The sequence below is a fragment of the Helicoverpa zea genome, chromosome 20 (genome assembly GCF_022581195.2).
Source record: "Helicoverpa zea isolate HzStark_Cry1AcR chromosome 20, ilHelZeax1.1, whole genome shotgun sequence".
Lineage (NCBI taxonomy): Eukaryota > Metazoa > Arthropoda > Insecta > Lepidoptera > Noctuidae > Helicoverpa > Helicoverpa zea.
This window is the reverse complement of record NC_061471.1, coordinates 8,414,964-8,438,799: the sequence shown is the minus strand read 5'-3', so window position 1 is coordinate 8,438,799 and position 23,836 is coordinate 8,414,964. Positions and strand designations below refer to the sequence as shown.

The following is a 23,836-nucleotide window of genomic DNA, read 5'->3' as shown; positions in this document are numbered from 1 at the left end:
AAATACGTCAGTCGCTGGTTTCGCGCGCTCGGCTCGCCCGCTCGGCGCCTTGCGTGTTTTAGGTTAGGTTTTTAACATCCCTTAAAAAAGAAATCTCAACTAAAAACTATCTTTAATCCAGTTGATAAAGTGAACAAATATTAATATCATCTTCAAATAAGTATACGAGAATTGTAATAGCTGCTGTATCTTCTATCAAACACTATATAACTTCTTGCATTGGCCGAATGTAAACAAAGAAAAAAGCTGAAAAAACAATTAGTGTCATAAAAAGTGTCAATTGAATAGTTTATTAGAAAATTGGAGATTTTCTAACAAGAATATTTCATGTCTTATTGGTAAATAATGTGGAGGAGGGAGTCTTATTTCTCACAGTACGTAAGCCCTAATATAGTAATTGTGCCAACTGTGTCTTTCGGCCCCCCTGAAGCAAATGTTAAAGCCAGCGACCCCATTACAAACCCACCTAATTGTGAACAAACAAATCCAAAGGATTGTAACAGTAACCTTGTGTCGGAGGAAACGATTTTGTGCAAAGATAACGTGACATCTGTTGATATGAACCCCAGACCGAAAGCTATTGAAAGTACCAGGGCTTCAGATAATGTAAGTAGCTTAACAAAAGTCACATTTTACAAGCCAGTTGAACATTGGGTACCTACTTAATATTGTTTCGTCGTGTTCGCCGCTCGCCGCGTCCGTCAACGTGCTTACTCGCGCGGAAGCTCATCTTTCAGTGTCGCATTTGTTAATTACAATCGTATGTAAAACATCTATTATACTTAAATATAATTTGTAGGTGCCTAAGCTGGGTAAGTACTTATACAATAATTGGGTCAGGGCGTTATCTTAATTGAATATTTTTTCACCGTTAACCTGTAGCAATACAAAATCTAACCAGGTAAGTACCTACTTGCATTATAGTAGTTGTAGGTACTCAATAGTTACATGTCTATGTTTGCCTGTCTGTTTCGCTGGTAAGTAGCTGGCTAGGGTCGCAGGGTGTGGCGAAAGTATCTAAATTTGTGTAGGCAGGTACATCGAATAAACGTGGGTAGGTTTTCTAGCAAAGCCTCATTCATTTAGGTTTGTATACTAAACAGTAAAATGTAAATATTTAGACTAAGTACCTATTATCTGTGGTATGCATTATATCACGATATAGGTACATTACTTACAGAATACCTATTATACAGATGTTAACATACCTTCTAGATCTATTATTTTAACCCTCTGCAGCTGAGGTGGTAGTCCCACAGACACCGCAAAATGCAAAATCAAGTTTTTTACCGTCATTTTTCAAATTCGTGCGCCAGCTCTTCGAGTACCTTCCTATAAAGGGCTCGCTCGTCGGACAGTGTGCGGAAGGCGGTCGCAGTGAGCTTACTTTAGCGTGGAGGAAAGAAAGTGTCCACGGGACTACCACGTCAGCGTCAAGGTAAGTTTCCACGAGACTACCACCTCAGTCAAATGGTTATATCTTCATAGTGTCTCCTAAACTACCACGTCAGTAACCTAGTGTAAATGATTCATTTTTAGTGTTATTTTCCAATTTTCCTGAAATATTACGTTAATATTTTAATTACTTATCAATTAACTTGGAAACCAAGCTAACTGGTGTTAAGTACCGAACAAGTTTTTAGATGGACATCTCAAGCAACAACCCTAAACCAGGGACTTCTGCTCGTAAAAGAACATCGGCTGGAACTCTCCAGAGACATGAAGGGGAAATATTGAACTAACTGTAACAGGAAAGTCACGATGCCTTTAGTGTTAGGTATTGATGATAAAGATGGAGATCCATAAGTTTCGAGCCTGAAACCGAACGCGATGAAGATGACGCCATTTCACGTGGAGAAGAGTTTTAGGCATGGATGGGGGTCCCTCCATCTCTGGTAGTTCGATTTGTTCCACTGAGTGACAAAACATTTTGTTATATTTTTCCAACTTAAATAAAAAGACAAACTAAGTATCGTTGCTGTGATTGTTCGAAGCCAATTTGCCTTCAGTTCTCTAAGCCACTGTGTGATAATTGCCAAAAAAGGTGTGACTTTGAATCACTCTAGTTTATAATTTGACCAACGAATGTATCTCATTTTTCCAACACCGATTCATATTATTGTGAACTTTTAAAATATGTAATTGAAAATTTGAAAAAGTACATTTTGTTACTTTTTTTAGTTCATAAATGATTAAGTAGAATTTTTCAGACTGATTTGACATAAGTAAATAAAAGTTGTTTAATTTTGAAAGTACATTTTCTTTTTTTTATTCCAAGTTAATTTATCATTTAAAATAGGCTATAAATCTAATAAATATCAATAAGTTAGCTGTATAGTTTAATTTTACAAAAATATTTGCAATTGAAGTGGTGTCTCGTGTACTACCACCTCAGTTGAATTGTAAAAATTTGACCACGTCAGTTGCAGAGGGTTAAAAAGCTACGCCACAGGTACCTAATTAAAAAAAAATAGTTTCTTACTTCTATTAAAATGATAATGATTATAATGCCAATGGTCGAATTAGGATAGAAAAAAAAAACAAATAAAATAAGAACAAAAAAACTGCAAAGTGAGTAAGGGCCTATGCACACCACGTTTTTTAAACGCGCCGTCTCGACGCGCGTTTTGCGCGTTTAAAAAACGTGGTGTGCATAGGCCCTACGGGATTTTTATAATGCTTTAACGATAAAACTGCTGTACCGTTGATGAAATATGGAATTGTGATATTATGTTTGCTTATGCATTGTATGGGTAACTTATACTAGGAACTCACAGTGTGAATTTGGGTATAGGTAGTAGAAAAAAGGCAAATTATTGATGCTTTCTACGATTTGTCTGTAAAAGACTTATGCCCGTTTTCACCAACGAATACCTAAATTTAGGGAGCATTTACGGAACACTTAATAAGAATTTCATTTTCACCAAAGCCTAGGTGTCAATTTTAACCTAAAAATTTCACTTAAACTTGGGAGCCCGATTGATGCCTGCTTAAACAACTCCTATCATTATCATTACAGAATACAAACATATTTTGAACCGTTTCTGGCGATGGATAGTGAAATGTACCTTTATATGTTATGTAACACCAAAAATATGTTTAAAAAGCAAAAAAAAAAATGAAACGTAAACTTTTAGAAAGTTTAGAAGCTGTGGAGGTTGTGGATATGTAAAATAATAATCATTAGAAGACCACGTACCTATCTTACGTGAAAGAGCAGATGTCTGAGAAATAAGTACGATGATCATGACTTTTTTATAAGATTATAGGTTATCACTTGCTATGAATGCACTTGCTAGGTCGTGATGTCGCTGAATTATTCAAAAATAGGAAGTCCTGCATGTCCATAAATATACAGACCATAACAGATGCAAATCTGGTAATCACTGATGTAGTTTCGCGGTGGCCGGGACAACTATAAGCCTATTCAGATCTAAACGGTATTCGCTACCGTCTACGGCAGAGAAAACCCTGTGGGTATGCGGTAATATGACTGTTCAGACCTAAGCGGTATTCGCTACCACCTGCGACAGAGAAAACCCAGTGGGTATGCGTTAATATTACTGTTGATGTTCGGGATGCATGCCGCTGCTGCCGCGCGGTATGTACTTCTACCCACAGCGGCAGTGAATATCGCTCAGGTCGCTCTAGCCGCGGTATAGTTATCGGCACGGATATTGAGCCCTGACCTTCACCTGCGCAGAAGCCATTTATTGGTTTATTGCCTTGTGTACAGTGCGCAAAGCGATCCCCACTCTTCCGCCGAGAGCTCAATATCCGTGCCGGTAACTATACTTGATACTAAATACCTGAGTGAAACCGGCGCGGTATCTACCTCTACCCACAGCGGCAGCGAATATCGCTCAGGTTTGAATAGGCCTTAAATACCAAAACTGCAGTAGATACCAATGATTCGAAAATGGTGAATATGGAGGAGCCTATCTCCTAGGTGATAGGGGATACCCTCTGGAGGTAAGAAGTAGGCTAACATTGAACATAATAAATTATGTAAATTAAAACAAAGATAGTAAACAAATATTTTAATATTAGTCCTCATATGATGTACCAAACATTATCATCATCCTCCTGCACCAATTCAATTTGAGGTGGGCTGGGCGCAGCATGTTTTTACACGTCTTTCCAATTTCTCGCACCACCTGAAACTAAATAAATATATAATTTTAACCCCATACTTAAATCCATCAACTCATGGAGAACAAAAATACAATGAAGCCGACAGTAAAACAAGGAACACAGTTGTACGGCAATATCTTAATACACTATATTATTATACACAGATATTATTCACATTTACCTGTAAAGGGTTCCTGTCGCATTAAAACTATTTGTGACTGGATCCAAGCTTTGTTTTTGGCTTCGTTCGTGGTCCCATCCGTTTTTTGTTTAATATTGTGTCTCTATGAGACGTCAGCAATTTCACTAGCTTGTCTTTTTCTTCTGTAAGAAAGTTTTATCCTCGTTTTCTCTTCTCTGCCAAAATAAACTTATCTATTCAACAATAATAAACCCAAAATTAACCTCACTCTATGTACACATACACATCAGTCAATTTGACAAACGCGCGAATGACATAGGTAAAAATTCACCTATAGAAAACCTCTTTACTGTTTTATTGCATAAAACATAGCGTAATGTAGTTTAAGTTAAATTAAAATAACATCACAAGAAAAAAAACTCACAGGCTTTAGTAATATATACTCGATAGACGTTTATTTCTTAAGAAGTACAGAAAAATCATTTTATCGATAAAATATCGACTTTGCATTATCGTTTGTAGAACTAGTAATCTGTCACTTACTTAAGGGATCCATGTACAAGTGTGGTGAAAATGAATTTAGGTAGGTGTCAAATTGGGAGGGATCCTTACTAAAAGTAGCATTTAGATAGGGAAACGGTAAGAGGTTGTTGGTGAAAACGGGCATTAAGTAGTAAGTACCTCATTGTATACTTCCCGTAAAACTTTTTCGTACCTATCTACATTATCTACTACTAGGTATTAGCGGGGTTCGGGAAGGTGCTTGGTGCTTGGACACATGTGCGTACGTATGCTCGGAAATTAGTTACGAAACGACATCGAGTTTTGCGAGAACTATTCCTGAAGTTGATTAGAAATATCTGACATCAAGTTCGCATTGCTCAGATGCTTTGTGAGTACGCAATAATTGGTTTATTGAAAATAATATGCACATACTACAGCCTGCTTTTTTAGAGTTCAATACCCAAAGGGTAAAATGGGACCTTATAACCAAGAATTCGCTGTTCGTCTGTCCGTGCGTCCGTCAGTCACTGCTATAAAAAAAACTCAAACTAGAATGAGATAACTGTGTTATTGTATACATATAATATAAAAATCGTTTAGTGTATGGGGCTCCCATATAATATTTTTTTTGCACGATTTATAATAGATAATAGTGAAAACGTGCATGCGCGAGTTTGAGTCGCAATTGGCCGGTTTTTTTCTTTGAATTGTACTGACTTTATCTTGTACCTTATCTGCCTTGTACCTTATTGATGCCTGATCTACTCTTTTGACAGTAATATTTTTTACATTACCTCTGCTAAATAATAGGAAAGTTCTTGAAGCCTTTTAAGGTAGGGTGTTTCCGAAAAATACTATTTTAGCAAACTCCATTCTGGAAAAAGTCTTACATTTTAGAGCTACGAGTAATTTCATTAATGGCCGTCTTTTGAAACAGTTGGCCTTTTAATCGTTTATAAAAAATTCAGACCAGTGTTCTGTTTGACACTAACAATACCTACCTATATTATTTGGTTTTAGGTATCAACATAATTATTATTTTGAATGTAAACCGAAGCATATATTGTGAACATATATTGCGCAGCGTGCAACTAATTTGATTAATGTTTCTATTAAATCTCGGAATGGGAAATGTATTTTTAGTGTTTACCTGTAGTTATGAAGTGTTAATTTTGTGCCAATAAAATTGTTATTACTTCTGCTTATTCGTTAATTGACTACTTATTTTGTTGCAATTGAACCGATAGCAGGATTATATGAATTGTTAAAATGTTAAGATTCTGTACCTTAAAAGGAAAAAATGTGAACCGTTAAACCTCAATTTGAGTCGCGCATTTATTTTACGAAAATATCTTTCTTACAGATTCAGATCTCGCCAGTTAGAATACCAAGACAAAAATCTCCAGAAGTTCCATCATATCATACGAGTCCAAGACTCAAAGAGTTCACAACAGCTCAATATAAGTCACGGAATAGATTAGTCGATTTTACAGGATTCAACAGACTGAAATGGGACCGAGGGCATCCCTCGTCCGAATATAGAGATTCAAGACGAAGAGATACTTACTACGAATCAGATACAATGATGAGTGACAGGGAAACTGATTACCGAAAGAGTTCAGAAAAATATACTACTAAATCGCTCAAAATGATAGATAAAGAACCAACAAAAAGGGTAAAGCCCTCAAGTATTCAGAGTAAAAAGAAAGTTGAAAACATTACAAAAAGTGATGAAATCGAATCTGATATGACGGAGAAAATGAAAAAATGTTTCAAAGAACTTTGGAAACGGAACCTCGAGAAGTTAAAAGCAAAATCTGCAAAAGAGAAACGTGAAAAGCTGAAACGCAGTAAAGAGCATTCGAAGACTCTCAAACCAGAACCTGTTCGCAGTAAGTCACATCTCGAAGGTGTTACAAAAAATACTACCTCAAAAAACATTAGAAATAAGATATTAGATAAATCAAAGAAAAAACATGACTTGGAAAGAAGTAGGTCTGAAGAATTCAAAAAGTCGAGAAGCGTAACTAATGCTACCCGTACAGCAGACTCAAAAGACAGTAAAATATATTTAAGTCCAATTTCTATGAAAAGGTATCAAGATTTTCAGGAATTTATTCGTCAGAATGATAATAATGACGATGAAAACAAAAATAGAACTAAGCACGATGAAAAAAAGAAACCAGACCGGGTTTATAAAAAGAAAATAAGTACGAAATCTTGTGAAACTATTACAAAGACGAAATCAGATACTAAAACAAAGGTGATTGAACGTAAAGAAGTCTTTAAGAAAGAAACCACGAAAAAGGAGCGTCACACTGAAATTGCCAGCACTAGCCAGAATAAAATTGATAGAGTAAAACCGATCAAAAGCGTCGTTCAAACAAACAATCTTTCGCAAAAAAGGTTTGCTAACGTGGAAGAAGATCTCAGATTTAGACTTTCTCGTAAAAGATCAAAAAGCGATTATGAGACAAGTTCCACTCAACAATCTGGAGACACTAAAACTGACCAAGAAAAGGAGAAAATAAGACTGAACCAAGACGCTAAGGCTGATTCGAAAATATCAAAAGTAGATAAACCTAAGAAAAAGAAGGTGAAATTAATAATAATTAATATAGAATGTCCAGATTCCGATGACTCTGAGGATCGAAATTCCAGTGAGTCACCTCAGGATTTAAGTTTCCTTGACGACATAAACGTAGATGAGATCGTTGATTCATTAAATGATGGCCAAATACAAGTAGAGCAAAACGTCAACGAACAAAGTTCGGCAGCTAACGCAATGTTACTTATAAAAGATAAGACAAATGAATATGATCATAAAAACGAATTCATTGAAGGAACAGAGGTAGAAAGCAGCATGAACATTGATGATAAAGAGGAAATTATTGAAATAAAGGAAGACGAAAGGTCTGAAGATGAAGAAGTTATTTCAATAGATTCGGATTCTAATCCAAAAGATGGAGATTTATTTGTTAAGAACGGGTAAGAAGCAGCCTATAAAACACGCACTTAAAATGGAAATTTATTTGTGTTATTATAGTTCGGCCATTCAGAGAATGCGTTCCTGACACGTCGCGATTGAACTGACGACGTAACTTTGCAATGGCGTTGCAGTTACGATAAAAATATTTTTGCTGGTTGTTTACCGTTTTAACAATTGAGGAGCATTAAAACAACATTATTATATCAATAATCAATGAATGTAGTTACGTCGTCAGTTCAATCGCGACGTGTCAGGAACGCATTCTCTGAATGGCCGAACTATAATGATTTTTATTTTCAGATCTAGTGCCAAGAAAAACCTCCAGGAAGAACAAGTGATGAAAACTAGCTCACATATAAATAAAAATATTAAACAAAGGTCAAGTAAAATAACCGAATCAACTATAAAACGGTTCCAAGTGAACGTCCATCAAAATGTGGATAAAAGCAACGAAACCAAAACCAGTGTTTCGGAGGTGATAACAATCGAGGACGATAGTATAGATTCTGAAAATACTTCAACGGCAAATAATTCAAAATATTTTGAATCCAATAAAAGTGAATCCAAAGTCGATCAAATATTGGAACTACTAACAAGATCTACTAAAAGAAGGCTAGCTACAGAAATAACAAACAAGTCTCAAAGCAGCGCTAGCACAAGTGGCATCAAAAAATCTAAATCCTTTCACAAGTGTAGAGATGCAAATCGAGAAAATATGGCCGCGCAAAATCATTCCGAAAGCAAAGTCGATGACAATGGTATATTAAGTGCATCGGAAAAGCCTTCCATACAGGCAAAAATGAATCAACTAAGAGGTTCTATTAATGATGTAACAGCTCAACAAGTATCGGCTTCCGCTAATAATACAAAAGCTGAAAATATCCAAGTATGTCATTCTAGCGATCCAGTTGAAGCATCTCTTGAAAGTATGTTCAATGGCAAGAAAAGAAAGACTAGTGAGAAGCAAATACCGAACGAAGCTAATAATACATCGGTTGAGAAGGTAAAGGATCATTTGTATAAATCCAACGAGAGTGTGGAAACATCCCTTTCAAAGATGTTCAGTGACAACAAACAAGTAGACCTCATTAATAAGGTCATTGAAGAACCAAATTTGACAGAAAAATATATGAAGAAAGAAGCTTCTGATAATGCTGACCAAATGCTTGATCTAAATGCAAACATACGAGTAGAACAAATAAACGCAGAACACCCAGAAGTAATACCAAAAACAGCAGAAAATAATACCGTACAAAAGTTTACAAGAGCGTCAAATTCCGATCCATTATCGCAGAATATTGTTAGTAAAACTACTAAAAAAGCAGTAATACAATTTCCAAAATCTCTAGCAAGTGAAAATAAAAAGGCAGTCCACAATGCGGGTAAAGAACACTTGAGCCAATCTGTCGAAAATTTTAATAAGGCTAAAGGTAATATGCATTTAAAAACACTTAAAGAACCCCAAAGAACTCCAACCAAAGGAAATGAAATTAAGACTAATCCTGTTGTAAAACCACCAGAAAATAATAACAAAAACATTGGAAAAGTTATACAAAATGATAAAAATGTTGTAGAAAAAACCCCGAAAAAAACTAAATCTACCCCGCAAACGGTAAAACAACATACCCAAAATCAAAGTAACAAGCCTAAAGAATTAGCAAAACTGAAGGACTCAGTAAAAAACCCGCATGATGTATCATCTAAAAGTTGTGGGAAGACTATAGCTAAAATAGACATTAAAGCTTCGGATAAGAGGGAGAAAATTAAAAGTAATACAACAGAAAATGTGCCAACGTCAAATCAACAAATATCTGCGAACGATCGCGGTATAAAAGATAAAGAGCTAACTAGCACGAATAAAAAATCCACCAAAATAGTAGTGAATCTTTTACAAAAACAAATAAATAAGGAATTAAAAAATCCTAACAATCAATGTGAGAAAAAGGAACCTTCTAACATTAAAGATGCACAAGCGAAAAACAAAGCAGAAACAAATGTTACCAATAAGACAGAACACTTACAAAAGACAACCGGTTCTAATAAACCTGTTGAAAAAACAGCTAATGCAACAAAGGAGATTCATATAGCTGAAAACCCCTCTGTCAAATCATGTGTGAGCAGTGAATCAGAATCCAATAACTCTACTGTCAATAAAGCTGGTGCTTCCTCAAACAGTAACAAACAGGACACCAAAAAGAAAAATGAACCCAAAGAAACTTATACTAAAGCCAAAGATAGTGCTCCACTGAAAGTTCAAAAGCAAGAGGAAGTTAAAAATGATATTCAATCCAAAAATGCAAATGAAGAATTGTCGAAAAACTATAATACGAATAAGGAAATCCCGTCAGGCACAAATTCTGCCATGGTCAAAAAAGCAAATAATGATCAAATTACTAAAACAAGGGTTCTTATTGCAGATAGCAAAAATAAATCATTAGAAAAGGATAAAAACGACACTCAAAAGCCGAGCGCGGGTAATAATTTATCAAAAGCAAACAGTACCGCAATTAAAGTCCCTAATAAAACTGGTGAAGTTATTAAACGTGACGAAAATGTGCCTAATTCGAATAAAAAAGAAGAAGCGAAGGTAAATACTGCTGCAGAGGCCCAACAGAAAAAAGATGATATAGGAAAGAAACTCGCAAAAAAAGCTGATAATCTATTTAAAAAGAGAGCAGAAACTGTACTGTGCCAAAACTTAAATACTCGAACTGAGCTGTTACATACGATTCAGAACGGAAGATTCTCCGCAATACACAAGTGCAGCGATACTAATGGTAACACTTACGCCCTTAAAGTTATGAGGTACGCACATTTTTGTTTACAACTAAATTACTTATGCGTGATTGCTATTTTTTTTATCCATCAAGAATTCATTTAATATATAATTGAGATCATCGTAAATTATCGCATCGCACACAAGGAAACTTTGTTTTAACAGTTTTTTTTTTTCACAGGGAACCATTTCACAATATTGGACCAGAAATTGAATATATGTTATTTGGACTGCAAGCACACTGTCCCATGGATATACCTGTTGTGCATTTAATCTGCACCTTTGAAGTGATGAATCAGTATTGTTTGCTAACCGAGTTTTATCCCAAAAACCTTGTCCAAGCACTCCAGGAGAACCAACGAGGCTTTAATATTAATTTAGTACAAATTTTGTCCAAGCAGTTAGTTGACGCTGTGAATATGTTGACCGTCAACAATATCGTACATGCGGGTAAATATTTCCTACTCTGAGATAAAACTTACTTTGAAGAATATATTCTAATTGTTGCAATCTTTATTTCCAGACATAAAACCAGGACATATTCTGCTAAACAGCTCAAATGACAAACTGAAACTGTGTGGCTTCGATAGATCCGGTTACTACGATAGTATTAAAATTTATCCGAGCACAGGGACCTGTAGTTATCGGGCCCCTGAGATCATTCTAGGCTTTCCAGAATACCAAAGAATTGACGTATGGTCGACAGCATTAATTATGTTTAAGATGGCGACGAATACTGATCTGTTTTCCGGAATATACAATAACGAGATAATATACCAACATTTATGCACGCTAGGCAGCTTCGACTGCGGAATGGTTGAGGAATCAAAATTCAAACATCGTTTCTTTGACAAGACAAGTTTCAAGCTGAGAACCGGCCCTGCATATGATGTAAGATTTTTTATTATATTTTGATGTTTATATCCTATTTATATTATAAATCCTACTTATATTATAAATGTGAAAGTTTGTGAGAATGTATGGATGTATATTTGTTATTCAATCACGCAAAAACGGCTGGACCGATTTGATTGAAATTTGGTATGTAGATAGGTGATACAATGGATTAACACATAGGCTACTTTTTATCAACACACTACGCGGGCGAAGCCGCTGGCGGAAGCTAGTACTTGATATTACTACCAAATGTCATGATTTCTTTCAATTACTTGCTCACGCACGTCAAAAACTTTGACCTTTCTAATATTAGTGCGATATTTGTTCCAGGACATGGTGTTGATCCATATTTTCCAAGAAAGCGACAGGCTGCGCCAACAATTGTTCTCGACATACGTTAGGGATTGGGAGCAGAGCTGCACTTGGTGGCAGATGACCAATGACCTGGATAAACTGGAAAGTCTTCACGCACTGTTGGCACAAATGTTGGAGCTGGACCCAAGGCACAGATTGCCAATACAATTTGTTGCCGTCAGCGAATTCCTTAACAACTTCTCATTAAGAAACTTTTAAATATCAGAAATCGATCATGCAGCTATTGTTTTTTTTTTTTTCATGTGAGTTCCTAATAATGTTAAGTTAGTATTTAAGTTGATTGTTATATTTTCGTAAGAGTCGCACGAAATGTTCAAACAAATCATAGTTGTTATTTAAGTTTTTTTTTTCTTACTTCCAAACTAGATTGTATTTTTTTTTTGTTTACCTCATTATAACTACGAATTTTTTCAAAGTTCAAACAAATCATAGTTATTATTTAAGTTTTTTTTCTTACTTCCAAAGTAGATTGTATTTTTTTTTGTTTACCTCATTATAATTAAAGTTTAAAAAAAATCAAGTGTTTAATTATGATTTCTAGTCCTATCCAACTAATATTTTGTATGCATTGCAACTGCAATAATGATAGCTCATTGACATTTTGCTTTTGGAAAGGTAGTATGATCAAAATTAGGCTCAATTCACACCAAAAGAGCGGCGAAGGGCAGCGAAGCGAAGCGCGGTTTGAGTGTCATTTGAATTTTTACTTTATTCCCATTACTATAATGTATATTTTCGCATGACAAACTCGAAAGAGTCGCGCGGATGCCCGCGGCGCCGCGGGACTTCCCGCGGCGCGACTCGTTCGAGTTTGTCATGCGAAAATTTTGGTGTGAATTGAGCCTTATAGTGTTAGAGAGACAGATTAGAAAATATAGCGGGAGTCTTATTAGGAAAATCAAAAGATGGAGTCTATGAACTTGCCCAAACTGGTTTCATTGTATAATAATCTCCTAACATTAAATTTAGATAGAACCAACTATGTACATATTATTTAAAATGAGAAATATTAACATATTGACTTCCAAACTAAACATTTCCGCTCACAAGTAATTGTGAGCAGAAATATTTGAGCACGTATGCTGACATAGCATGGGCTTACCCTACATTATTGTAAAAACTGGCCATATGAAATATCTAAAAGTCACGATTGACACTTATCTCAATTTCCGTAAACACATTGCTTTATAATTATGCAAGAGTTCGTAAAGTGATATATGTTTAAAAAAATAATTAATGCAATCGCTTTGCTCGTGTGCGGCGAGGGAGGTGCGAGAGCTAAATACACGGAAGGACGTATTCTAAAATGAACGATATATTCGTTTTCACTAGTATGTTACGTTACAGCCTTTTTATAGTCCCACTGCTGGGCTGCGGCCTCCTCTCACAAGGAGAAGGATTGAGCGTTAATCATCACGCTTGCTCAATGCAGGTTGGTGATTTTAGACTTTATAGTCCAGGTTTCTCCAAGATGTTTCCTTCGCCTTTTTATCAGTCATTAAAATAGAATAGAATTTATTGCTTGAAATATTGGTGTAATTATAGGTCTTAAAATACAATTACGTTCCTTCAAATCTCGCTTGATATTCAGCACTGGTCTCTAAAATATACTTAGAAAGTACATACAAACTTAGAAAAGTTGCATTGGTACTCCTGGAATTGAACCCACACACTCATACATGGGGTTGGTGCTTTACCCACTAGGCCACTACTGGGGCCCGATTCTGCTAAATTAAAATTGTAAGTCAAAATTGAATAGAAATTGAATCGCAATAGCAGTTTTAACCTTAGAGGGCATTCTGCTACTAATATAAGACCAATCGTATACCAATGACCTTCGATTGGTTTGCGATTGGTCTGCCATTTGGCCTACAGAGAAGACTGGGGCCCGATTCTCCTAAGTTAATAATGTCAAAATCGAATAGAAATCGAATCGCAATAGCAGTTTTAACCATATCGGGCATTCTGCTACTAATAAAAGACCAATCGTATTCGATTGACATTTGATTGGTGTGCGATTGGTCTGCTATTTTGGTGATTTTGGTTTATACGGTAGTTTGCTGTACAATTATTTTGCAATCGTAAATCATTTGCAGACAAAATGGTACATTATTGAATGACAGAAAAGGATAAAAACGTTTATTTCAAAGAAAAATAGCGGAATGCCACATACGCTTCAATCGTAATCGAGTCAGGATTGGATCTCAGTCGAATCGAGTCGAACGTGAATCGTATGTCGCTTAAGTAAAATTAGGAGAATCGGGCCCCTGCTCTACAATCATATTGCAATCGTAAATAATTTGCAGACAATATGATTCATAATTGAATCACAGAAACAGAGAAAAATGTTTATTTAAAAGAAAAAATTGCGGAATGCAACATACGCTTCAATCGTAATTGAGTCGGGATTGGATCTCAGTTGAATGTGAATCGTATGTCGCTTAAGTAAAATTAGTAGAATCGGGCCCCTGGTTTCACAAGTAAATAGTACTTAACTTACCTGTCCCGGCATCTCCTTGGTATGTCCGTCAGGCACATGGAACAGTACGAGCGGCGTGGCTGTGCTGGTGTGCGGGGAGACAGGCGCGGCGGCGACGTCGACGCGGAAGAAGCCGCGTCGCTGCAGTTGGATGACGTCGCCTACTTTCAGTTTCAGGAGTTCCGGCTCGCCTAGCATTGGGATCTCCCACTGGAAATAAAAATGCAAACATATTATTATTGTAACTTTCAAAGCAAATTGCATCGCTTCCACACATACCGAGACTTTTTATTATAGATTAGCTGATCTCACGAACTTCGTATCGTTCAAACCTTCCCTGGACCTCTACAAACATTTTAAAACCAAAATCAGTTCAATCGGCCCAGCCGTTCTCGAGTTTTAATCAGACTAACGAACAACAATTCATTTTTATCTAAATATATAAAACTCAAAGGTGACTGACTGACTGACTGACTGACATAGTGATCTATCAACGCACAGCTGAAACCACTGGACGGATCGGGCTGAAATTTGGCATGCAGGTAGATGTTATGACGTAGGCATCCGCTAAGAAAGGATTTTGATCAATTCTACCCCCAAGGGGATAAAATAGGGGATGAAAGTTTGTATGAAACTTTGTCAGTTTTAAACCGATCGGACTGAGACTTTGCATGCATAAAGCTACTATGGCGTAGGCAACCCTTAAGAAAGGATTTTGATAAATTCCATCCCTAAGGGGATAAAATAGGGGATGAAAGTTTGTATACATCTTCTTAGATTTTATGAAGAAGTCCTGATGACGAATCAGAATTTTATGATGACGTTCGCTTAAATACGATTTTGATTAATTCAACCCCCATTCAACCCCCACGGGTGATAAAATAAGGGATGATGAACGCTGTGCATTTTCGTCTCATTTCTGAATCGCGGTGTTAAGATTCTCCGCCAGTTAATTACCTTCGACTGAACTGTAGGTAATCTGTTTGTTTGGGTGCTAAACTATTGCTAACTATGGAGGAAAACTACTTGGGCTATTGTGATGGGATGTTAGTGGATGACAATGTATTTGGTACATGTAAAAACGGCAGGTGGAGACTCGCCACCTCACTTACTGGGCCCCCGGGAACCAGTCACTGAATAGCAACAAGAGGGCAACAGGGACATGAGCGGCTGAAGGGTGAGGATCCCTCGGCGGACTTTAAATGCAGATTACGCGCTCCCTGTACTTACCCTCCGAGCAGGGCTACTAATCCTGCTCTAGCACTCCACTCCACTCTGGACGGCCAAGCCAAGCCAGAGGCGTGAGACCTACCCCCGTCATGGTTCACTCTGACCGGCCGGAGATGGGGGACAGTATACTCTCCCTGGAGAACTCAGTATATATAGCCCCGCGGGGTCGCTACTCCCCGTCATCAGCCTTAGATGTCCTGCGGTGCCTATATCTCATTATTATTGTCGTTATTATCTCAAGAGCCTTTGTCCCAATTATGTTAGGGTCGACTTCCAGTCACGATGCAACTGAGTACCAGTGCAAGTTTTACAAGGAGCGACTGCTTATCTGACCTCCACAACCCGGTTACCCGCTCAACCCAACACCCCTTGGTAAGACTTACTGGCTTCTGACTACCCATAACGACTGCCAAGAATGTTCAATGACAGCCGGAACCTACAGTTTAACATCCCCTCCAAATAACGGTCATTGGTATCCAAAAAATACGTAGAAAGTACATACGAACTTAAAAAAGTTGCATTGGCAGGTACTTGCCAGACCTGGAATCAAAGACCCACGCTCATACTTGAGAGATTGGTTCTCTACCCACTAAACCACCACGACTTCCACTAAGTCACCACGACTTTGTCATCTATTTAATGGTTTTTTACGTAATAATACGTGTAATATTTTTGCCACACACAACTTAAATGCCGACTAATTAGAATTACTACTTTTATCCCTATGGTCACGTCTATTGCGGTTCAGTTCTCAGCATTTTGTTTAGTCTGCTGTGCTTTTGCCGTTAAAGTACAAAAATTAAATATATGGAACGTTTCTAATGGTTATGCGTATTCCGGTGTTTTCAAGTCAACGGGCCCTTAAAATTCAATATCAGAGATCTTTGATTTTGTTGACCCCGTAGTCGCTGGCATAAGGGACAGGATCCGCGTACGAAGTCGCGGGCAGAAGCTAGTTTATATATATACATAGATAGATATGGATTGTCATAATAAAAATAACCTGAGTGTATTTATTTTTTATATCACTGCTAGTTTTGCCAACGGTTTCTCAAGCTTCCTGAGGGTACTACTTCCCGAAACCAGAGAAAAAGTAGCCTGTATGTAATTTTCAGCTACATTACTGCAGTTTCATTAATATCCCTTTATCTGTGAAACACACACACACACACACAAACCCCGCCTTTATATATTTGTGTTACTAAAAAAAACCTGTCTGCGATCTTTTCCTCCACTCAACTATAATTTCATAAGCATATACATTCTAATTCTCACCCTAGTCTGATGTCCAATATACTGCTTGAAGTCCTCGTCTTTACCCAACAGAGGCTTCGATATGATATGGTCGAAGTACACGCAGTAGACTTCGACAGTCGGCGACTTCGGTGAGTCGGCCAGCCAGGTCAACTTGAGAGTCTTCTTGTAATCCTTGTTGTCAAGGTTCGGAGTCGCGTCTATGCTGGTTACTGTGCCGTCTGCAGCTCTGGGAGAAATAAAAAAAATATTGTTCATGATTGTACGAAGAAAATCTGCATAATGGACCGTGACTTGAAACAGTAAGTAAAAAATGATGCGTAAATAAGAGACAACATTCTATGGTCAGGTAACTATATCAACTATACCCAATTCTACATCTAATTATGGACCCGAATGTTCACAAACATTTCTTTGAAAATCTGAAACATGGAACATACGATATGTAAATACAAATGTAGTAATATATAATTTAACCTGATTTTTGTGGAACATTCAACATCAAAAACATTAACATTACCCTTCACTGTACAAGTAAAAAATACTATAAATATACAATACTCACTTATGAATCTTATCAATCATAATATTGCCGTAGTTAATAAACGTGGCATTCTCTCCTTCCTTCAAGGTTTTAGCATCGACTTGATCTATCAGCAGCCTGTTGGAGACCCAGACGGACTTGGTGCCCACATCAGGGTTCTTAGGGTGCAGGGCTACGGTCAGGGTGCTTTCGGAGACACCCTTGAGGTTCACTGGTACAGGGTTCGATTCTAGCGCCGTGTAGCGGGGAGCGATTGGGTCTATCACCTGGAATTGGGATAAAAATGTAGTTAAACGTTTGATTGTGGAAGTGAATTGACAAATATATTTTTATATATTTTTTATTACGGACGAATTATTTATAAATTGAATGCTATTTTGTGTTTGTGATTTTCAGCACGGTAAATTATAGTTCAACACAGCTGCCGTATAGTTCGCATCAAATAACTTTGGCCATTCAAAGTTAAGCTTTAGTCAAAATGTACGAATGATCCTACTGCAGCAGCGGCATATATAATCAACTTCTACTGTTGCATCATTGTCTGACATCACAGGCGTAATCATCTTGAAAAAACTGGTCATCGAATCTTCTACGGTCACAGGCATATAACAGATTTTTCCTTAATTAAATAAAACAATAACATTAAACCTATATACACTTGCCTTCTTATTGATAGCCCATATCTTGTCCCACTCCATGAAGACAACGGAGCGGCTGGAGCCCTGCGCGGCGATGAACTGCCGCAGCCCCTCCACTGACATGCCGCGCCGCAGCACACCGCGGACCGTCGGCATGCGGGGGTCATCCCTGGACAACCACATAAAACATTAGGAGTTAATACTTCCATTATGTAGCAAGGTATTATATGAGAAGGCAAGGTGAGAAAGAATTGACGACGTCCTCCTAACCGACTATCAGCTAAGGCGGCTGTTCTCATGTAAGGAGATCAGCCAGCTGCGCAGGACATATTATAGTGCACGAGCATTTGCTTGGACACAGGTGCACTCCCTACTCCTTCACTCTCTGCGCCCGATGGGACGGCAATCCGACACGACCGGAGAGAGATCAGGCGCAGAACCAACATTTACGTGCTCTCCGATGCACGGGTGAATCAATCACCAGTATCATATTTTCACGTCTCACCATAGACGAAACATAACGCGCTGGGCTTATTTATAAGATCTACATTTCTATACACCTATGTTTTACAAATAATAAATGACTTTGGCATGTTATTATTTATATATAGAAACGAGAAGGATCAGTAAAGAAACTGTTGAATACATACCATCCATCGACCAATCCTTGTTCCACAAACCATGTGAGTTTTCTCTTCGACAGCACTGTGTTTGTCATGCTCAATCTGTAAAACATTTATTACAAATCAACATATAGGTACTTACTATGCATACTAATTTCAACCCTACACAATTATCATAAAGTTCAAAATCACAGTAACCGGCTATACTCCCAGATATAAGGCCTAAGATGTCAACGAACCGAGAATCTCAGTCGTAGTACTCATAGTACTACCCAATATACAAACCAATTTCAACTTTACTCCATCATCACAAAGCTCATATCACTGGCTACACACACATACCCATATAATTAGCTTTGTGATATCCAACTCTATTTTCATAGCAATAAGGTTCAAAATCTTACCGGCTGTACTCCCAGATGTAAGGCTTGCGAATGCCCAAGGCGTCGATGAACCAGTAGAACTGCGGGTCTCGGTCGTGGTACTCCATAGTGCGGAGCACGTGCGTCACGCCTTCTATGGAGTCCACTATGGGACACGCGAAGTCGTATGTTGGGTATACTCTGTAAAAAACATTTTTTGATCAACTAACACACTAAAAGTTCGAAAATGGCATGCATCCAAATATTGTGAACTTTCCTTTACAAATCCCATTTTTATTAATAATTTTTAATATGTTTAATTATTATAATTAAAATGTGAATCTGTGATGCTTTCCGCCGAAGTAAGATGGATGAAAATTAATTTAGACATAACTTGAACCCTAAGAAAAATTTATATGTTTTGATCTGAATCATTGCATTTTATGCACTAAAAAGTATTTATTTAACAATGTAGTATGACCTACAATATTTAAAAATAAACCAAAATTTTATACCTACCTAAAAAATCTTGTCCAATATTACACCATCCAAAGCTAGTATTTAACTAAATAAAGTAATGCATAGTTATATAAGTTAGAAATTATGTACGTTAAACTCTAGCTGCAATAAAGGCTTATTTTATTATATTTATTTTTTTATAAATAAACACATACTTATACTGCGTCCCAGTTCTGGGATGCGTCTCCGGCTTGCACCTATAAATGGTGGGGTCTCGCAGACACCCGTTAGGCGACTGCATGTCGATCTTAGCGCGGACACAGCACTGCACGCCGACGTCACTCGCCTTCTTCATCTCTTCCCAGAGTTGTAGGTTCTTTTCTACAGCTGGAGAAATAAAAATATGTGTATTATATTATGTATTATACTTGTGAGATGACGACAGACAGAAGAGTATGGAAGGAGAAAATATGCTGTGCCGACCCCAAATAAACTTTGGTTAAGGGCGGATGATAATGTTTTACTATGGCCATTCTCGTGAAAAATTATGAGGTTAAAGTATTCTGTTCTAAATTAACTTATTATATCTTTTAGAAAAGGTTTTAAAATAGCTGAACCGGTTTACCTAGTTGAGAATGTTTGAATATTTCGAGGATTGTTGACTTTAGTCAATTATGTTAATCACCGTTATGTCTGGGTGTAAATAGCCTATTCATACATTACATTTTCATTTGGCTATCTATACTATCAAGCAATAATCAAGTAGGTAAACAAAACAATTTGGGATTAACATAGGTACACTTTTACTGAAAGTGATATGATAAACATCTGTGATACACTAACACCATGAAATTGTTATGCAACTTTAAACAAAGTTGTACTTGTTCAGTGTAATAGATGTGCAAATTAAATAATTATGTGTATAACATTATTGCATCATCTTTCAAAGTGACATACTATTGCGAAATATTTCATACATAATATAGCCTGGAATGAAAATTAGTCTTAGGTACACCCAAAACAACAACACAGGAGATTCGTGAAAAGCAATTGTTTTGATTGTTACTCAATAACAATCTATGTCAATACTCAATTTAAATTTAATGTCTAAAAGAATATATCAATATAATGGTATGTAATTTCCATTTTCTCTAAAACGTGTTGTTAACCGAATTCCAAACAATGGAGGTACTCAGTTTGCCCTGTTGTACGTATGTATGTATGTAAGTTTGTCCGCGATTATCTCGCGCTTGGCTGAAGCAATTCGGATGCGGTTTTCTGAAAAGTATTTGTATAACTTTGACTTCTCTGTGAGTATATTTGGTATGTCATAACTCCAAAACAGATGACCCAACATGAAAGTGTTTAAGTATGATCAAGTTTAGAACAAAATGAAACTTTATAAAGTGCACAATACATACAATTATTCCTATTCTTGCTCTCAATCTTCTGTTCGCGTTCATTCTTCATCTGCTCAGCGGGGGTGTCGTCTACAAACGCTTTGCCTTCCTTGATGAGCTTGACGCAGTAGTCCAGCATCAGGTCGAAGTACTGTGATGTGTGTGTGAAGAGATCCGGCTTGATCTCCAGCATTTCTACGTCTTCTAATATCACCTGTGAAAACAGATGGTTAAGTCATTCAGCCTTAAGTCCATTTTTATGAGAAAATAAGGAGAGAGTACATGAGGAGAGTCTATATATAGGGTTACTTCTGAAATACTACCACATTAAAATGACAAAAAAAGTAGTACATATTAGCTATTTCCCGTCTACTGTAATTGCAATTGATTATTTACGTATTTTATGTCCTCCTCCTGAAGTATGGCACAAATGCAAATCAACACCTTGTATAAAAAGAAGAGATGAGTTAAGTCGATTGACAAGTCCCCAAGAGACGAGTCAATTGGGGTTGTGGGCGTGTCTATAGTGCCCACTAATTTGGATACGCCATTGTATGACTGTAACCTTAATTCTTACAAACTTTCGCGTTCTAAATATTACTAATTATGTAGATAGGGATAGTTTACCTTCTCAAATTCAGCGTTCTCCTTAGCAGGGTTGGTGTCGTCAAACCTCATGATGAGCTTGCCCTGGAATGCCAGCTGGTAGTACTGGTTCAAGAGAGCCGCTTTAGCGTGCCCGATGTGAAGATAACTGGAATAATATAATATTCTGTCATTAGTCAAGTTACTGTGAAATGTTAAGATACATTTTATAAATAAATGTTATATTTTACATAATAAATGGCAACAATTTGACCAAAATGTATGCAGTGTATGTACAATTGATGTTTCTGCAATAATTTGTGACTAGACTAATATTTTGTATCATCATCATCATCATCATCATCAGCCTATAGCAGTCCACTGCTGGACATAGGCCTCTCCAAGTGCACGCCACTGAGATCGATATTTTGTATACACATATGTATATGCAGATACATACTGCATGATTTAAGAATTAAACTCAGTTGCCATTCCTTCTCTGTGTTGGATCAGGTCTCTGTCTTGCAGTGGTACAATAAAAAGGCTGATGATAAAACTTTGCTATGAACTTACCCTGAAGCTTCAGGGGGGAATCGCACCACCACTTTGCCCATCTCAGCATGAGGCAGCTCAATGAACTTGCCCTCCTGTTGTCTGCTAGAACCACCATCAGCATTGCTTGGGGATTTCCTGAAAAATTATCATTTTGTCATAACCCTGTCAATATAAAAGATGGAAAGGTGTATTGACAATTAATATTTATGATCTTGGTAGTTAAGGAATTGATTGCAGCCATTTTAGAATTGTTCTAGGCTAAGAAAAAATTCTATCTTATTAATTTTTTATAACTGAACCAGGAGATAGGTTAGGACAAATGAATTTTCAATGTAAAATAATTATAATACAGAATAGGCATTCGCTTTGCTTTCTATAAAATAAATATTACGAAGGTTGATTAAAATGACGATATAAGTGAAATGAAAAGTAGATAGGATGGGAAACAGGCATTTATGTTGCACCAGCTCAATGGTATTTTGCATTGAGTTCTGGCACAGTAGTTAGCAATACATTGGCTGGCATGAAGGCCAAAAGAAAAAAAAAGTCTTGTGCTATTCTATTTTTAAATGAACTGCACAGGTGAAAAAAAAGGTGCATGTGAGCGCTTAAATTAAAGAATATTAGTTGCGAGATAAAATTTTATGGGGTTAGGAAATGAAAAGATGTTAAGTGCCATGAATATTATATTATTTTCTTTTATACATGTATACCTTGAAGAAGCCTTGGTAAGATTGTCTAGCACTTCAGAAGGCAGTTCTTTCAGCACTTTGGCAACACTTGGCTGGGCTTCAATCAACTTCATCCACCGAAGTATGTTCTTTGGTGGGTTCTTCTTTGAAATATCCTTGAATTTTGAGGACACTGAAACATATTAAACAGTTTTTACTATTCTCTATAGAATATTAAGTCAAACTATCATTATAAGGTTACAAAAAATATTTTTAAAATAATATGCTAAAATTATAGAGACCATAAATAAGATATGAATGACAGTTACAGATAACTTAGTAAGTATGTAGATAGCAATAAAACTTACCGAATAAAACGCTAAATACTGCCAGATCAGACACTGATAAAGTTTCACCAACCAAGTAGGTGATCGGACCAAGGCTCCTGTCCAAGTACTCAATGGACTTGGGGATCTCATCTTCCAGAATAAGGCTGAACGAAAGCCAGTGGTTCATTGTCACTTTCTGCAGAGGCTGGGCAGACTTATTAAAGGCATTCTCCAGGATTCTTATCAAATCATTGCTGGTCGCATATGGCACTGGTTTCGAGGAGTTTGGCAACACTATGGAGGATTCCCCACCCCAAGTGACCTGAACATCTTTCGCCGCTGACCTGTAGAACTCCACGGCAAGCAAACCACCTGTAAAATTCAAAAGAAAGCTATTTTAAGCCGCCCTCTTTCACCTGATGCAATTCGTTGAAATTTGTATGGAATGATATGTTTTACCTAATGGTGGATTCGATTTATTACACGCGATTTTCATTTTGGAGCAATTCGTAGAGTTTTATAGCAATAAACGAATTTATTTCGACAATAGTGCCATGCACTCGCCGACAAACCCACACGAGAGGAAATCGGGGAATTTGTCAAATTGTCGCGTTGACAATATTTGTCACTTTGACATTGACATTCTCTCAGACATTTTCGCAATTTTTGGAAACTCATTGCAAAATACCTGATAAAAAAGTTTTTTTCTTCTATTAATCGAGAAGATTGTTAGAATTATCTAAAATATTTTTATGATAATTAAATTCTACTGTTAAATAACATAAATGTAAAAAACGCCATGCTAAAAATGTAATGAATTTTCGGACAGCAATATAATGCATTGGAATTGGAACGCACTATTTCATTATACATTGCCATTACAAAACCAT

General features: G+C 36.9%; 2 protein-coding genes across 4 annotated transcripts in view; one reads left to right on the top strand and one right to left on the bottom strand.

Annotated features, from left to right (window-relative positions):
* Positions 1–23,550, bottom strand: part of LOC124640447 (bifunctional glutamate/proline--tRNA ligase) — a 46,298-nt gene extending 22,748 nt beyond the window's left edge. For all 3 annotated transcript variants that reach the window (XM_047178222.1, XM_047178224.1, XM_047178223.1), the window contains exons 1-13: positions 23,406–23,550; positions 22,986–23,318; positions 22,660–22,810; positions 21,965–22,081; positions 21,434–21,560; positions 20,828–21,020; positions 19,622–19,793; positions 18,990–19,148; positions 18,613–18,687; positions 17,987–18,131; positions 17,346–17,590; positions 16,802–17,009; positions 14,318–14,506 (exon numbers count right to left, since the gene is read on the bottom strand). In XM_047178222.1, the coding sequence (XP_047034178.1) occupies positions 14,318–14,506; positions 16,802–17,009; positions 17,346–17,590; positions 17,987–18,131; positions 18,613–18,687; positions 18,990–19,148; positions 19,622–19,793; positions 20,828–21,020; positions 21,434–21,560; positions 21,965–22,081; positions 22,660–22,810; positions 22,986–23,318; positions 23,406–23,442 (2,151 nt within the window). In that variant the 5' untranslated portion in view covers positions 23,443–23,550. The remainder of the gene's footprint in view (positions 1–14,317; positions 14,507–16,801; positions 17,010–17,345; positions 17,591–17,986; positions 18,132–18,612; positions 18,688–18,989; positions 19,149–19,621; positions 19,794–20,827; positions 21,021–21,433; positions 21,561–21,964; positions 22,082–22,659; positions 22,811–22,985; positions 23,319–23,405) is intronic.
* On the top strand, positions 16–12,157 carry LOC124640446 (protein PF3D7_1417600-like). Its single transcript, XM_047178221.1, has 6 exons — positions 16–606; positions 6,144–7,768; positions 8,070–10,574; positions 10,727–10,995; positions 11,069–11,436; positions 11,773–12,157. The coding sequence occupies exons 1-6, from the start codon at positions 346–348 to the stop codon at positions 12,013–12,015; spliced, it is 5,271 nt and encodes a 1,756-aa protein (XP_047034177.1). The 5' UTR covers positions 16–345; the 3' UTR covers positions 12,016–12,157.
* Positions 23,551–23,836: the final 286 nt, after the last annotated feature.